At 39.8% G+C, this 17519-nt stretch overlaps 1 protein-coding gene across 1 annotated transcript; it reads left to right on the forward strand.

The window, feature by feature from the left end:
• The first annotated feature begins 4722 nt into the window (after positions 1-4722).
• LOC139738679 (uncharacterized) lies at positions 4723-16262 on the forward strand. Its single transcript, XM_071649302.1, has 4 exons — positions 4723-5068; positions 8929-9213; positions 11758-12690; positions 13238-16262. Exons 1-4 carry the CDS (start codon positions 4823-4825, stop codon positions 13652-13654), a joined length of 1881 nt encoding a protein of 626 aa, XP_071505403.1. The 5' UTR covers positions 4723-4822; the 3' UTR covers positions 13655-16262.
• The last annotated feature ends 1257 nt before the right edge of the window (positions 16263-17519 follow it).

The raw sequence follows: 17519 nt of genomic DNA on the forward strand, positions 1-17519 counted from the left end.
GATGGCAGAGAGCTGTTTGCACACCAAGATGAAGTTTCTTCATAACATCCTGTGATTTCCGTTACTATAGTTATGTATTGCAGAGATAAAAGGAAAAAATACAAATACGAAATAGATGTGGAACTTTGAACAAAATCCGGCACTTCGTCAAAAGTTGCGAATTATCGATGTTTTGATTAATTCCATGTGTCGCCTTCTGCAGGTACAGGAACTATAGTAAAGACATTTGTGATATCACACCAGAGCATCTCAAGAGAAATCCGAAAAGGAAAGTTACAAAGCTCAATTTCGAGGACATCGCAATGCAGCTTTGTCAGAGAACAAGGAAACCGTATATACTAACATCGGAGAATGTGCCATGTGCAAGCAAAGCAAGTTTTGACAATTCTGATTGCATGACATCATCGTCTCATTAATTTCTCCTAGTCTACCAATGACTTTTTTCATTAAAAGATGTGAACCTTTAATATCTTTTCTATTTTCTTTTTATTTCTGTTCAAACATAATGAACTGTTTTGTTTGTTTATTTTGTAGCTCGCTCCATTTATTTCAGCTATTTGGAAATTAAAGTGGATTTTCATTTGATAAGGTAAAGTGAAATGGTGTATATGTATACGGTCAGTCTAAAGTAAAGAGGCAGAGTTTTTCCCGAAGCTTTCATCAATAATCTACCTTACAAAAATTGATTTAAAATCCATTCTTCCTATACTACAGAAGGTGGAAAAGAAGTATATTTCCTACCACCCCGTCATTATGTTTAGTTTGAAAATTGAACTATTGTATTTGGACATTTCTGAAGGGCGCGTTAACCCTTTTGTGCACGTCAATACTTCGAGTGCCGATAGGCACAGAAACCCCCTTAGCGTTGTACACACTGTCCGAAGTCCCTGGCAATGAAAGGGCGAGGATCAGATAGATAATCAAAGAAATCCCAAAAGTTCTCTAAGTTCCAGTCACCACGGAAAGTTGATATTTTTCAAGATACCTAATCTGATATATATATTCTTTAAGACAAATTGATAATCCTTCATGCAGAGATGCAATGAAAAGTGTTTATGACCTATTGTATATTCTTCCTTCTTTAAGACAGCTGGGGCGAGGTAACAGTTGGTATTTTAATTCTCTCTGCACTGTAACTGGTTGTTGAATGCCTTTTTTTTGGGGGGGGGGGGGGTGGATTTGCAGGTGCATGTGTTCCCTCCTTACACGCAATGTATAAATTTCTAATACTTTCTAAACCGCATCATTGTTATTATATATTGAGTCATATTCTTATTATTGCCAGAACGACAATGGTTTATCCGCCTACAGCATGTGGCTTATCCGACCCCAAATCTGCATTAGAGAAAAATTTGTTATATAACTGTATGATTGTACTTTTTTCCCCTTATGTTTCGGTCATTGTTGTACCCGTGCTCCCCATCTTAATCTTTCACTCGATTTTAACAGGGACCTACGCTCAACAAGCTCACTTTTAAGTAGGTTCCTTCATATTTCTTTAGCATTCATTCACAGATTCCAAACTTCATAGATCGACCACTATATGTTTTATATATTTGCAATATTTCATGTATGTCTCCAGCTTCATATCATGTACTTCATTTAATTTTGTTATATTTGATGTATTTTTTCATCGAGAATTATGAAAATAAATTGAAATTGAAATTGAAAAGCCAACAAAGAAGTTGGCGTAAAACAGACGGTGATATACATTATATCACTTCAAAGTAGCAAATGTGATTTTCTTTCTTTTTTCGTACTTTTTTTTTCCAAACGCAATCTTCATCTTATCAGAATTAACAGCGAGTTTAACGCCATAAAGGACACTTTTCTCACACCTCAATGTGGATTCAATACAATGAAAAACGAGAAGGGATATTTGTAAATCATTAGTGAAAATTTGAGCCAATTGGACAATCCATTCAAGACTTTAGCTGTTGTTGTTTTTAATGCATTTCATATGTCTTTCTCTCTTGATGGAAAATCTACAGCAAATATTCATGATGTCATCCAAGAGCAGAAAATAGGTAGTGCAAAATAATCTGACAAATAAAGCTTTTTGTTCTCTCTTTAATGAAAAAGTAACGCAGAATTCTTTAAAAATTGCTTGCACACTAATAATCGCGAGAAACTCCATCGTCATTTTTTTCTTTCGCTTTTATTCCACTATGAATAATTCAAAAAGAAACAATGAGGTAATTTGCTTGTCATTTACGATCATAATGTACTAAGTAATCGGAACTATATACAAACAGTAATTCCGTTGCAAATAAATCATGAGGGCATTTTTATACTTGCTGAACCATTATGGACGGATTGTATGATGTTCGAAGTATTACGCCAATAGGAGAGCGTATACATTGTGACGTCATCTTTTCTGTGAAGTGCATTTATGATAGAGATTAACTTCGCTGTAAAATTTTGCAATTCAATAACTTTTATACTTTGTTGTTGTCTTTCTTTACAAGATTAACTTCAAGCTTGAAGATTTTTTAGTCTAAACTGTCTTGTTTCCTACATTGACAAACATAATGTATTCGAATCATATGGCATTGCAGCTGTTCTGTACATGAAGCCTAGTATAAGATGGTTATTCTATACCATGCACCTTCGTTCTCTTTCCACCCCGTTCTGTCATTCTCTTCCCCCCTCTCTCAACCTCTTTCCCTCTCTCTCCCTGTCTGTCTGTCACTCTCGCCCATAATTCTCTCCAATATATGGCCATAAATGCGCAGAACGTATAATTTTTTTTTCTATAAAACAATGATTGCATACCCTTTACACACACGTACACAGATACATACATAATTCTTCACATTAATAACTACTTTTCAAATTTCAGCTACATCACATTCAATAGATCAAGTTGGGTAATATAAAATCATCACTATCTATTCCGCAATAGAATGAATACTTTACAAAGGGTGGTGAGTTAGCTCAGTCGGTAGTAGCTCAGTCGGTAGCGCGTCTGCCTCACCATCCAAAGAACCCCGGTTCGATTCCCGGATCCCACTGAGCAATGTTGTGTGTAATCATACCGTCATCTCTCGTAAATATGAGGCAAAACACTCTCTGTCCCTCGGATAGGACATAAAACGGAGGTCCCTGTGTGAGAGAGTCACAACTCATGCACGTACAAGATCCGCTTCAGTTATTCACCGCAAAGCGAAGTGGTGCCGCCTTACATCCAACTGAACCCCATGGAAGACTAGCTACTTGTAGTATACTACTGCTGAATATGGGTTATCCAGCCATCTTCTCAAATGGAAATGAAACAAACCAACAAACTAGGTAGTCATCATCTTTACAATAAACACGAGCCTGTGAGGGGTCACTGTACTGTAAATTACTATGAAACTTGTCGCAACCAAATGAAAATGAGAAAAAAAGGGGGGGGGGCATGAAAAGCAAATTGATTGATACTCAAATTTATTATACACTTCCGTCTGTGGGGATATCGCAAAACATAATTTCACACCAGAGTCCAGACAAGTAACAGTTTTCCCTCCACACATTCACAGAAACTATAACATGAACACATCTCAGAATGCGTGCACACCATAGAATATTATATACCTATGGTACATACACGTAGGTACTCTAGCTACACACATAAGCACATAGGGACGTACATTATCATAACTCAGTACATGTACTACAACTGTAGTGTATATTTTCATACAAAATCATATACACCTTCACCGACATACTCATACAGAACAACATTTAGCTCAAATAATAGTGATATTGACAGTAATACTGATAAATCTCATGATAATAATGGCAATGGTAGTTATAAAAAGGATGATATAGTACTATACACTTGTTCTAATAAATAGTAATTATGCTTATAATGATGATGATTATTATAACAATGAGAATAGTGACAATTCAAAATATCAATCTTCATAATGATACACACATGACGCTTGCATGATGTAGACTAACATGTGCACATGAAAACATCGAGGACAAACGAATATTACACAGACAACACGAAAAAAAAAGTAACGATACACACATTCAACACTCGCCTGTCGTCAAAAGACCTACGAGGTACACACTGCATACATAGCACTTGTAGTAGTCTAGGTTGCAAACACCACCCTTGTAACATTCTCTCTGTTTCTTCAGAGTACCAACTAGAGAATAAAATAGTTTTGTTGTGAGGTCTTCTGTTGAAATTGACCAAACGAAAACAGACAAAAGCAAAGTCAGCATAGAGCAATTTTAGAGTATTGTATTCTTAGCGATGGAGAAACTTTTGACAACGTTTTTAAATACCTCTCAATTCTAAATTTCCTGGAAGTACGAGTAACTGAGGTCTGAGACAATAAGACTATTCGTGTTGTGGTTGAACCCTTTGGTTCGTGACCTGGCCTCGTTATGTCCGAGTTTCTATTTACTGCTCCAGACTAGTCCCTCCGCACAGCACGAATATTTATAGGAATGTAGCACGTATCCTGAAACAACCCGTCTGCGCCAATGGAGTCGTCCGACAAAAATGTGTTGTGGTAGCGTGCGACCATACGTGTAGGTGTGCTAATTTGCATGCAATAAAGGGTGCTTGAAAACGTGCACGATAGACCGACGGTTTTATGCCACGAAAAGAGTGTGTGGGATTGAGTGTGTGTGTATGTCTGTGCACTGTCTGTGTTGGTGTGTGTGTGTGTAGAACACGGCTTAGCACAGACTAGCCGCTACAAACATAGGCGTTCTGGGGCTGCCAGTACAGCACGACTGGACTGTCGTGTTCCCAAAATGGCAGGAACAATTTCTGAAGATGATTTGTTAGCACGCAAATAATATCATCTTTCGCACGATGCAACAGCCCCCGAGCACGGAAAACCCCGTGCGATGGACCACGAGGCTGGTCCTAGATTGGATGCGGAAATATGACGACAGCCGAGAAGAGGTAAAAAAGAAAATCTTGGATGTGATTGAGAGGAATGATATCGACGGACTGACTCTGAAACAACTGCGAGCAGACAGCGAAGAAATTCACACACTCTTCCCGTCTCTCAAAGAGCGACTCACTTTCAAAGCTATGCTCAGGGATATTTTCAAAGTAAGTAGTGCAGAAACGACCTACCTCTGTTACTGAGTATAAGTGCTACCCTTTACATATGCGCGCCCCTAACATTCCCACAAACTTTGTATAGTACCCAAACTCTTGAATACCGCACCTCCATGCGTATTGCATGCCCTGGATGGCACCGACAAGGATATAACCTCAAGCGACCACCACCAGCAGTGCGGTGCGTCTCTTGTATGTTCGCAGTGTGTGAGTATGATTGTGTTCATGTACACAAGAGACGCACTTGTAATCACTCTGTGGGGAGAGATATAATAGTACAGCGATGTAAATATAAACGTTTATCGCCCGGTCATGTGAATGTATTTGTTTGCAAGTTTGTTAATGGGCACTTTTCTTCACTTGGTAATGTTATGCACAGTTGAATAACTGTTATATTCCGAAAACTTTCCGAAGTCTAAAAACAACAGGCCCGCCCATGTTTCGACGAAGTATCATGAAAGACGAAGAAACACAGGCTTTGCCTACTAAATAAACGACTAAATTTTTGTTGCAGTGGAACTTCTCTTTCATGGTAATATTTGTTCCCCAATCAATACCTTTGTTGGTAAAGGTACATTTTGGGTCTCTTTTATCTTTCTCTCTCCCTCACTCTCCGCTACGAAGTGCTTTGAAGGAGATACGCGCTGTCGCTATTGTTTTAAGCTATAACTTTCAACCAATCAAATTCAAGGATGACTGCGCACGAGCCAACCACCAAAGTTTAGCCAATTATCTTTCTCTGTTACTAGTACTCTCTACGTCTTTGTCAAAGGGAAGAACATACCGTTTGTTGGCCATTGGTAACAGGTTTTGCTGGTGTATTACTGTGTCGTTTTAGGTAAACAATGTGACTGCATCGTATAAGTTTTGGGGAAACAGAAGTGGTTGACAGAAACCGTTTCGGTGCGACGCATTTCCCCAGTACAGCATGTGTATGTAGACAACATGATCCGATCGAATATTATTCTAAAATCAGTGGTCGAGCCATCTACTTGTATTTTGGTAAATGAACAGCTTTTACTCAGTCATGATAATTAGCCCGGCAGCAAGTATACAATTGTAATTTGAGCATGACAAGCTGATATTAAGACATTCGTAATATGTAATATGTTTTGCAACATTCTACATTAGCGAATTCAGTATTTTATTGCGTAGGCCTACATTAAATATGAATATTGCAAAATGTGAGTATACCTTTTTGTCAATGTACCTCCATGTAATATTTCGGATTAAAAAACATAACCCTTGGTGATTGCTTCAAGCAATGATATGCATTTTTTACTATTAATATTTCAGAATATATATTACTCCATACAATGTACATAATTTGTGAAATGTTATCGCTAAGCGATTATGACATCACAAAGGAATTGTGACATCGTGCGCGCTCTTCATACTGTCGATGTCGCTTAGAATCGCGCGCTGCTTCGTATGGTCACTTTGTGATTTCAGTAACAAACCAAATGTGACATCACAAAGCAATTCGACACTGCAACCTGCTTCGCACGGTCACTGTAGAATCCCTCTACAAAATCGCATCGACCACATGACTTCTCGTCTTATTTATCCCCTTCTTTTGTTTAAATTCTTTATTCAAAGTATAAAACAAACATTCTACATTGTATGACTAATCGTGAGTTTCTGGTTAAAACTACATGTACATGGGCCTCGGATCCTCCAAGGCTCCAATAGCACTATTCACTTCGGGCTTGTGCCCCTCAGTGGATAGTATAGGCCTACTATGTAGGAGTCAATTAGTCAATGCCCATAGATAGATACTATAATCATTAGAGGTAGCACACCTGTTTGTTTGTTTCTTTTGTTTTCAAGGAAGGATTGCTGGATATTTTGCTCTCGCACTTTTGTAGGCGTTGCGTTCATCACAACTCTTTTGCGACTGATGTGATTTTGCGCGAACTGACGCCAATATTCTGGCGTTACGTTGCATTTCACTGTCTTACTGCAAAGAGTCGTATCTCTGGGGAAATGTGTAATTAATTCTGTTTATTGGTAGGTGTGTTTGCTGATAGCCTGATGATATTGTCATGTATCGCTGCTTTTTCTTTGATCATTTTTTAAAAGAAATTCCTCGAGTGCGAAATGGAATATATAAATAAGTCTCACTGCCTGCTTCATAGTTAACCAACCTTTCAGTAACAGGTGGATTTAAATATGACACACGGAATTTACATCGATGTCTGGTTGAATCCTGGAAATGTACATTGTATGTCCACATCATGTTCAAGTTACCTGAAATAAAAAGACGTAAATAAGACAAATAGAAATCATGAAAAATCAACAAAATTAAAACAACAAGGAAGAAAGCTATGCCTGTGTTCTCTGAATGATTACTGTATGGTTGCAACCACACAATTGCCGATATTGTCATGATTTCACAACAGTTCCATCTGTTTGAAAAAAAAAAGAGAAAGCGTTGTGCATGCAAATCCTGTTTATTTTTTTGTCGATAACTCAGTAGTTGAGCGCCCACCTCCCCCCCCCCCCGAAATTAAACCTGCTATGTAATTTCAAGGCAACAAAATAACTGCATGGAAAGGCTCTAACTTACTTTTAATATCACTTAAAAGAAAATATTTCTAATGAAGAATTATTAGTAGTATCATCATTAGAGACTAAAGAGGTGATGATGTCATTACCTAATGAATTGTACATGTGTGGGTGTATGGTTTCTACTAATTTCACTGTTTGAAAGAACGTGTGACACTTCTTTATAAAGGCGTGATTTTGACGAAACCACTCATGTGCTGTTACTCTAACCAACTTATTCGTGTAACCGTACAATGAGCTAACGTAGAATGAGGTAACCAGGCTGCCTGGTAGCATCAGGAACATACATAACCTCAAAACTTTCCAGTTACGCCTTTTTATATCATTGATTTGTTTATTAACGTTTCTAGAACAGTCACTACAGATTAGGATGCATTCATGTCGAGTGAGTTGAGGATTCATCACCTCACAACTTGCCATGTGTGTATGATATACAAAATCTTGATTTCCCCACCTTTTTGTTCCGATGCAATATGGTCCATTCTCAAATCGGGTGTTTTGCAAAATTAGCAAAATTTCACAACTTCATAACTTCCCTAATTTTTGAACGACTTTAATGATTAATTTCTCACTGAGTATAGTTATACATTTTCCCTCTTTCTTTTTACACTATCTTTTAACTGGTCCGAAATTCCCGTTCAATCCAAGAGCGACAGTGAATTTGTTGCCACGGTAATGGCATATTAGTTTTAGTAATTTATTTTGATTCCTTGGATGAAACGGTATATATGAGAACGATTTACCTGCGCGTGGTAGGTTACTCATGTCGCAACTCTTCAAACCTTTAAATCTCACACCTCGCTCTGCCTTAATTGCTCTCACGTAACAGGGAAAGAATACAAGGCGGGATTATTAATCGCCCTTTATTGTAGTTCTGAGTAACAAAACGGTTTCATTTTATTCTAAATATGAACAAATCAGTGGGTAAGCTGCAAGGCAATTACACCATAATAGCCACTAAGTCGGCAAAATCAGTCAAATTGAGACATGGGCCAGGTCTCAATTTGATCGTGATTTTGACCGACATCACTGCTTGGAAAAATGTAATTATGAAACCTTCAAATTCCGTCTCTTTCTAATGTTTGGCTTGTTTTAATGGAAATTCTATTGTTCGGATTACGTTTCATGTTTTCCCTTCATTCAAGACGTCTTATACAGTCATATAACTAACTATGTATGTCTTCGTCTGTTTCTTATTATGCGATATTCATTGACAGTGAAACGGGAATATGTGAATTTCATTCACCACTTATACTTGCATGTTATTTTTTCCTTTTCCCCAGGATGTCAAATGTTGCAACAATAATGGGTGTAACAACAACAGCTTCTGCAACCAGGACGCAATGAACCACGCTAAGTCGCCAACTCAGCAACAACCACCGTCAGCTGTTCAACTCAGCCCAAAATATCAGAACGCGCACGTCCAGGCCAATCACAAGCACGGCTCAAGCTATCCGCGTAGTGAAGACGCGAATCAGAAGTCGAGTGGTCAACCGAAGCGTTCGTCTCCTCACCTGCTATCACGGCCAGTTTTGCTTCCGCGGCAAGAGTCCAAAGAAAATAATCAAGTGCGTAACACAAGGTTTTGTGCACATTCACTGCAGACGGAAGCTAAATCGTTCTCAATAAGCCAGTTCGGGGTTTCACTTTGAATTGAATTGAATTGAATTGAATTGAATTGAATTGAATCGAATTGAATTTAATTGAATTGAATTACTGAAACTGCACTGGTCTTCCACTCGAGACAAAGTGAACAGTTCCAGCTGTTTATTTTCATATTTCACTTCATATCTGTACATGTACTTAACAAAAAAAGAAACAAAAATACAAACAAGCAATTAGCAATATACAAAATATGATATAAAGTTGGTCATGACAAGAAAGTGTGTCAGGATATTTACATAAGAGACAATTCTCTATAACATGTGAAATACGAAGGAACCGCAAAAGCAAAGCTTGTGACCTAGTGTTCCAGGAAAAGAAGTATCAATGTAAATTAGTTTTGCAATGGAGATAGGACACAAAGTACCAATGACAAAACTATTATGAAAGCTGAAATAGCGAGGTACAAAGAGCAGAAGAAGTAAAAACAAAGACTGCACTTTGCACTTTGCACTTTGCGTATGCGCAGAAAAAGGTCATTAGTACCTACAGGGCGTTATTTTTTTTTAATTCGTTGAGATAAGCATGTGGGATGTTATTATTCAAGTAATCCTCATAAAATATATAAATGATGCTTGCCTGCACAACCACCTGACAGCAAAAGTGGAATTTAGCAATATCAACAGAAAGAGATTGTTAAGACATTCAATGCAAAATAATGAGACGGATGCTTTCCCAAGTGTTAATTGACGGACCATTTTGGTTACCTGGTCTACGCAAGTTCATCCTTTGTTTGAACAGGATTGATGAATGAAAGTAAGAGATTATTAAACAGAGGGGTGAAGATATGCAGGATGAGTTCTTTTTTTTTTCCAATTTGTCTCCCTCTGTACAAATGTACAGGGAGAGAGGGAGACAAATTGAAGAAAACTCATACTAGTACTCCATAGTTGATGAATTCCATAATTTCTACGTCGGGCAAGCTCATGTATGATGTCACATTGAAAACGAGTGAAGTGCCTAACCAACTGAGAAAAAAAAAGTAGTTCATGTACCCATCATGTGCACGCGAGCTAACTCAGAACTGGCTTATTATTAGCTCACCTGATCCAAAGGCTCAAGTGAGCTATTGCGATCGCCCTTCTTCCGGCGTCCGTCGTGCGTCATGCGTCGTGCGTCGTCCGTCGTGCGTCGTCCGTCGTGCGTAAACTTTTTACATTTTCATCTTCTTCTTGAGAACCCCAAGACCGTTTTTCATCAAACTTGGCAGGTAGCATCCCTAGGGGGTTAGGAACTCAATTTGTTAAAATGGGCACCATGCCCCACCCAGGGGGGCCCCAGGGGGCCAAAACCCCCCAAAATTAAGGAATCTGTAAAAATCTTCTTCTCTAGAACCAGAAGTGATAGAGCTAAGTTAATACTATGAGTTAGTACATTGATGACTGCAGCTTCAAGTTTGTTCATGGCAGAATCAGGGGTGCCCCCCTTTGGACCCAGCGGAGGGGGTGAGGAGGGGTTCTAATGGGGCCTAAATTGTACATTTTCATCTTCTTCTTGAGAACCCCTTGACCCATTTTCACCAAACTTGGCAGGTAGCATCCCTAGGGGGTTAGGATCTCAATTTGTTAAAAATGGGCACCATGCCTCACCCAGGGGGCCCTCAGGGGGCCCAAACCCCCCAAAATGAAGGAATCTTTAAAAATCTTCTCTAGAATCAGAAGTTATAGAGCTAAGATAACAATATGAGTGAGTACATTAATGACTATAGTTTCAAGTTTGTTCATAGCAGATCCAGGGGTGCCCCTCTTGGGGGCAGGGGGTGGGGTGGGAAGGTCCAAATGGGGGCCTGAATTGTACATTTTCATCTTCTTCCTGAAAACCTCATGATGGATTTTCGTCGAACTTGGCAGGTAGCATCCTTAGGGGGTCAGGATCTCAGTTTATCAAAATGGGCACCATGCCACACCCAGAGGGCCCCAGGGGGCCCCAATCCCCCCAACTTAAGGAATCTTAAAAAAATTGGGCCCTTATTGTACATTTTCATCTTCTACTTGAGAATGCCTGGTCAAATTTTAGTAGAGCTGTGAATAATTTAGATTAGTGACTGCGTGAAAGGTGAACTTGCGATACTCAGGTGAGCCCTAGACCGGCGGGTCTCTTGTTCATCTCTCTCATCAATATTATCCCCCTATTTTTACTTCGAGGTCTTTTTCTTTGTATTTCTTTTTACCCCTACTCATTTTCTGCTCGTTTCTTTGTTCATTTTCTAAACACCACTTCCTTGCTCATTTTTCTACCTAAATCAAACGTTTCAGTGTTCTGGCTTCTTGCATGCCAGTGTATTGACTGGTTTTATTCCATCCTCGTTATAGGACACCTTAAGACCAAGGTCAGGGATAGAATAATACAAATAAATTCACGAGAAGTGCAGAGCTGCTAATACATTCAGAAGGTTTTTCTTTTGTTGTATTGTCATAACTTCAACCACATTTCCAAATGCTGTTCTGCAGGTTATTCATGTCGACACCAGCCCACCTACATCCCGTGCCAAGATATCGCCAATCGCCGTCTCCATGGTAGCAAACACTCAGTCCACCTTGCCAGCCAGAGAGCGTGACCTTACCTCAGCTCAAATGCAGCGCTTCATCTCACCTCAGGGTCTCCACACCAACCAGCTCCTAACGCATACCTCGCCGCCTGCGACTGCCACCATGTACCCCTTCCCGCCAATCGCAGGTCAGTTCAACGTCTCCGTTGCCAACCAGGCCCTAGCCGCAGCCCTGGCGGCGCGTGGCCTATCGCACCAACAACCTTACCAGCAATCGCAATCTCAGAGTCCTGCAACGGTCGGATCACCAGTGGGTGGCGGATCGAGGCCATCCCCGTATGTTCCACAAAGCCATCCGCGGTCATTGGGATCCACGTCGTCCGCCGCCAGTGCTGTTACTACCGCTGCTGCGTCTGCTCCATCAACAGCATCTGCTGCTGCAGCTCAACAGGTTGTTGAAATAGTGGACAAAGATGACCCGGAATCCCCTTCCACATCTACCTCAGCAGCTGACCAGAACTCTCACTCAGCATCTAGTCCCGTGCCCGTCGCCTTGCCGCTCGTGAGCACTCGGGGGCGCCCAGCTACCAAGGGAGCCATACGTTCTGCCAAAATTTCGCAGAAGTACAGGAAGATCATCCAGCGCATGAAATCGGCTCACAAACAAGTCATCGAGATCCCTTACCCCGCGCCTCTCCCGGGCTTCTCTCAGCTGCTCCGGCAGCAGATTGGACGAGGAAACATCGCTAACTTCCGCTCGCGATTCACCTATGAGTGCGCCCAGTATTACATGAGCCTGAATCCCACGCCAAGCCACACAGAATACCGCAACATCAGCAAGACTGTCGTCGAGAATTTTCCAGTCCTTTCGTCTCCTGACGAAGACGTGCCTTGGGTAAAATGTTAACACTATTGCCGATTTATAGATATGCATAAATGTATTGATTAAGAGATTTATTTGTTTATTTGTTCCTTCACCGCAAGTAACCGATGATCATGTAATAGAATACGAAAAATTACAGAGCAGTGAAAATATCCCAATCAGAGTATGTGGGGATGTATTCTCCGAATCATTCTTTTTTTTTAACCTTTTTGTCCGAAGTGGTCTAAGTTTCATCGGTGCTTGTTGTCCAAGTAAGCGGTAGATTTTTTTTTTCTGTAACAATTTCTGTTGTAACAAGAAAAAATGGAGCATATACTTTTCTTATGGAAGCCTCATAATCACCTGACTAGAACTGCATAAAATTGGATCTCGACCAAACAGCAGCTGATATACAGATAACATAATCGTGACTTATTGGCACATATCATTTGAACAATGTAATGTTCAATATACCATTGACTTGAAGCACGAAATCCTATTTCTATGTGAGCGAATTTACTTGCATTTTGTGAGTTCTAAATATTATGGACCCTTCTCCTCGCTTTATATACACCGACAGAGAAAGTTCAACAACCACCTGAGCCAAGCTATCCGGAACATCCGGCGCCAGCTCCGCAGCGTGCCGAACTCTGGCTACCCGCCTGCGCAGAAGCGCAAGTACTGGCGCAACCTGGCCTCGCAGGTAATGTGCGGCAGCGCTCTCTCCCTGACTCACCTCACTCCGCAGCAACAGCAGCAGCAAATGTCGCAGGTGATGCACGGCTCAGGGTCGTCGACGGACCACTGCTTTGATGAAGATGAGAGTTCCCTAGACGACAAGGAGGTCATCGTACTCAAGGAAGATAAAGACGAAGACGACGAGGAGGATGTGGACGACGAGACTGAGGGCTTCAAGGGAGACGACAACGAACTTGAGGAAAGGGAAGATGAAGACGATGGGATCATTCCAGCAGAGTGGGTGAACAAAAGGAAATAAAGGTTGTAATACCAACACGTGTACATCTGGTAGGGGTGGATAATCGCTTGCTTATCTTGTATGATTGCTTTTACCAAATCTGTTAAAATCTTCTCGACAGAAATCCCCTGCCAAAATATTTGAGCAGCTGAAAGTTATGAATACGACATGCCATAACAATCATGTCGATATATCAATGAGATGAAACACCACATTACACATTTGTGACAGTACGATTGGCCATTAGAGGCATGAAGTATTTTTATGGATTTCAAGTAAAGTGAAATTTAATTTGTTGCCACAGGAATGCGCGAACTTCTGTATTCTATAAGATTGTGTTGGCATGTGCCAAAATATCGCAGAAAAAAAGTTGAATTAATCTTACAGTGCGTTGCACCTTGATAGAAAAGAAAACAAAAGCTAGAACAAACTTTATCACTTGGCTCGAGAGCGGATCATTGATTTAAGAAAGATTTAAGTCATGTTAACTTTGGACGAGGTTTGAATAACTGCGAAATGATGTACCGCCAAAAAATTAAAGGGGAATTTGGCTACCGGTAATTGGCAAAGAAAAAGGTATAGCCGTAATACCAAAAGTATGTGTGCTTCCATGCACATAAACCGCAGCGCTTTGCGTGACTGTGTTATTGATGGTTATGGCCTCCAATTGTAACCCCGCACATGCAAAGTTACCCAAACTTTGAAAAGAGAACACAGTATCTACATTTACAGGGATTTTTTGTTTTTGGTTTTGGTTGTTTGTTTTTTTTAGAATGTAATGGGCTTTGGCGAACATGGTATTATAATGTTTGATAACATAGGTACGGAGAGTCTTTTATGGTCGTTAAACTGCAAATTGATCCACTGTCAGTAGAAGAGTATTCGTTGGCTTGATTAAAAGACTTCGAGAAAAATACTTCACATTTTGAAAAGTGTCAAACAAGACTTCCAAACACGCATAAACATTTAGTATAGGTCAGCCTCATGCGAGGAGAATTGATAAGCCACATATGAAATGTGCATTCGAGAGATAATGTAGTTTTTATGATGCTAAATAAGTATTTCCATGCGTTTGTTAGCAAGATTTTCAGTGCTTGGCATGAAACTGGTTAGAAAAGCTTACGTGACAAAATTAAGTCTATCTATTCATAACAGTTACTAGGTAACGTGAGCTCATTTTGAGCAATGATATCATCAGTAAAGATGACTTTGTGAGCGGTGAACGCAGTCACGTTTGTCGCTACTTCTAGGACATTCGTGTGCATATCTCATCGAATGTGATGCGATGAAGAAAAAAAACAACTAAGACCAAACAAATCCTTTGCTCCGTAATCAATAATGAGGATTTGTTCGAAAGTATTGACATGTATTCTTTTGATCTTATTTGAAGAAAGAAAATATTAATACAATGTACTGACAATCTTATTCTCTTGTGTTTATATGAAAATAATACATCTACGCGATAGACGATGAGTAACAGTTAATTGCAGCACGACTTTCGTTTTCTGTAATTATTTGAAAATAGTATACCTCAATCCGGACACAGAAATCGTAGCTGCGATTCACACGAGAGCATCGCTTATTTCAAAGTCAGTTTCAAGGGTGTATAATGTTTTCTTCTTATACTGTACATACCCAGCATCAGATTAGTATATATAGCGGGTCCTGTTTGCTGTTGAATTGTATTTTGCGTTGTGAAGGTCACGATATGACGTTAATGCAGCTTAGACATGTCGCAGCTTGATTATTTTGTACATAATACCGCGTATAGCCAAATTGTATATAATAATGAACGTCAAAACCAATAGTATATATTGTAGTTGATCATATTATACAGTTATCATTTTTATGTGTCTTGTACGTTTATGGTACAGCTCTGTAAAAAAAAAGAGAGAAAAAAATATCGACTCTAACTTTTCAGCTGATAACTACTAGTACGGAGAATGCTGCTTCGAATAACGAAAAAAACCAAAATGTCTGCATTTTTTAAAACTGCACCAAAAATGTCTCCGCGATAGCCGAATTTCTGACGTTTAAAGCAGCTTTGCACGATCTACCATGTGTATCCCCAGACTAATATGTTTTTGAACTTCAAGTCTTCTTACTCATCATTGTCATGCTTTTTACTACCTTTAAGTTTAATTTGATGTTTGCTTGTTGTTGTTTTTTATGTGTCTTTGTTTGTTTGTTTGTGTTTATGTCGAGGTTTTCTTACACAAACTTTAGTAACGAAATGCGGTTTTCTGGGAAGACAATTTGAAGTGGTGGCAATATCAGTTTTCGCGAATATTGGTTATCGTATACAGTGTCCTCGTATCCACCTGTGAATATTAACTGTGTTTGCCAACGAAGTGCATATGCGGTGTTTTACGCCTCATAGAGACTTGAGAAAAAATGGCTATGTGGAAAGGAAGGAATTTTATAGCGAGACTTTGTTGTTAGAAACGATTTTAAAAAATGCATGTGTTTCCGGCTGATGAGTGGGTACCAGCTGCGTGAAGTTACATTGGAGAGCTTTAGATCTGCGACGCGAACGCTAAGACGACGCAACCTCCCTGGTTGAACAATGGAAACAGCTGCCTCGCGCTTGCGCAGAACACCATTTTTAGCCTAATAGCGTCATCTATTCAATAGCGTTCGCGCGTCGCAGATTAGTATTATAAAACTCGCCCTTTTCAGCTCGCAGTGTGCGTGCGAGAAACCGGGACAAAAGCTGACAGCAACGATGGTTCCATGAACCCTGGGAAACTTGTCGAGTTGATTGCACAAAGAGATCCAGTGGTTCATGCATTTCGTTCTCATTTGGATGGGCGCCAGTTGGTGCTTGGGGGCCAGTTATTTGTGATGCTTGAATAAAGCCTCAATGCCGTGTTAAGTCTACATCATGCTGCTTTCTATACAATGCTGCCGATGCTGCACAAGGATTAAACTCCACGAACGAATGCTTGCAATTTATTTTCATAACATGTTCCAGTGCCTGTAGCATCTGTGTTTTCACGTGGATGACGGAAAAGCAAACAAAAACAACAATACTAAAGCTGTACGTAACAAAAACACAAAACCTAAACATCATTATAATTCTTACAATTGAATGTACTTTATGACACTCTTCTTTCGAGCATGTGGCTCACTGTCGCAACACGATCTTATGCGTTGCACGAAGCGATGGAAATCTGGCAGCTTATCCAGATTTAACATTACAAGCTTCTCATTTTCGACCATAACATCAAAACAAACGACCGTGAGAACACAAGTGTAAACTGTCTAAATGCAAGGACGTATTGTAAATGTGGTAGAATACACTTATGTGAGGGTTGGGTGATTAATGGATGTACATGTGTATTGAACAGGTTGTCTCTGTGTTCAGGCAATATGTTACACAATCATATTCTCGTGTTCGTGCTGCTGTCATTTTTCTTATCCCAGAGTAACTAATGTATCATACCTATTATATAGCGCGTCTCGCTGTTTAACAATATTAAGAGAAAATTGTGACTGTGCCCCATTCACGAACGCCTTTGTTCAGTCGAACGTGAACATTGTGATTCTATGTACAACTTGTTTGTTCGTAAGATAGTAGCTGTTAAGAAAACAGCCACAAAGCTGTGATGTTAAATGTATGTTGCAAGAATGAATGAGAACAAAACAGAGTTCGAGGGATGCGACTTAAAGCGGGTATCCCACTGAGAGGCGAATGTTTGCTAACGTAGCGAATTTTAGGTTTCGTCGTCAGGGTTCGTAAACACTTGCAAATCAAATTCGCGACTATAGTTGTGCAGACGTTCAAATATTTTTCTTGTCGCAAAGAAATTTTAAATGTGTTCAAAATTTCTTTGCGACAAGAAAAAGTGTTTGCGACGATGAAAACTGTCTGCGAATTTGATTG

Source organism: Diadema antillarum, unplaced genomic scaffold, assembly GCF_040938485.1.
Source record: "Diadema antillarum isolate AM-2024a unplaced genomic scaffold, OU_Dant_1.0 seq00000764_RagTag, whole genome shotgun sequence".
Classification (NCBI taxonomy): Eukaryota; Metazoa; Echinodermata; class Echinoidea; order Diadematoida; family Diadematidae; genus Diadema; species Diadema antillarum.

Bases quoted from the DNA above. Each gene is read 5' to 3' on its own strand.
- LOC139738679 (XM_071649302.1), top strand. From the start codon at position 4,823: ATGCAACAGCCCCCGAGCACGGAAAACCCCGTGCGATGGACCACGAGG. The intron at 9,214-11,757 runs GTGCGTAACACA...GCTGTTCTGCAG, and splicing joins AGTCCAAAGAAAATAATCAA to GTTATTCATGTCGACACCAG. The intron at 12,691-13,237 runs GTAAAATGTTAA...ATACACCGACAG, and splicing joins CTGACGAAGACGTGCCTTGG to AGAAAGTTCAACAACCACCT.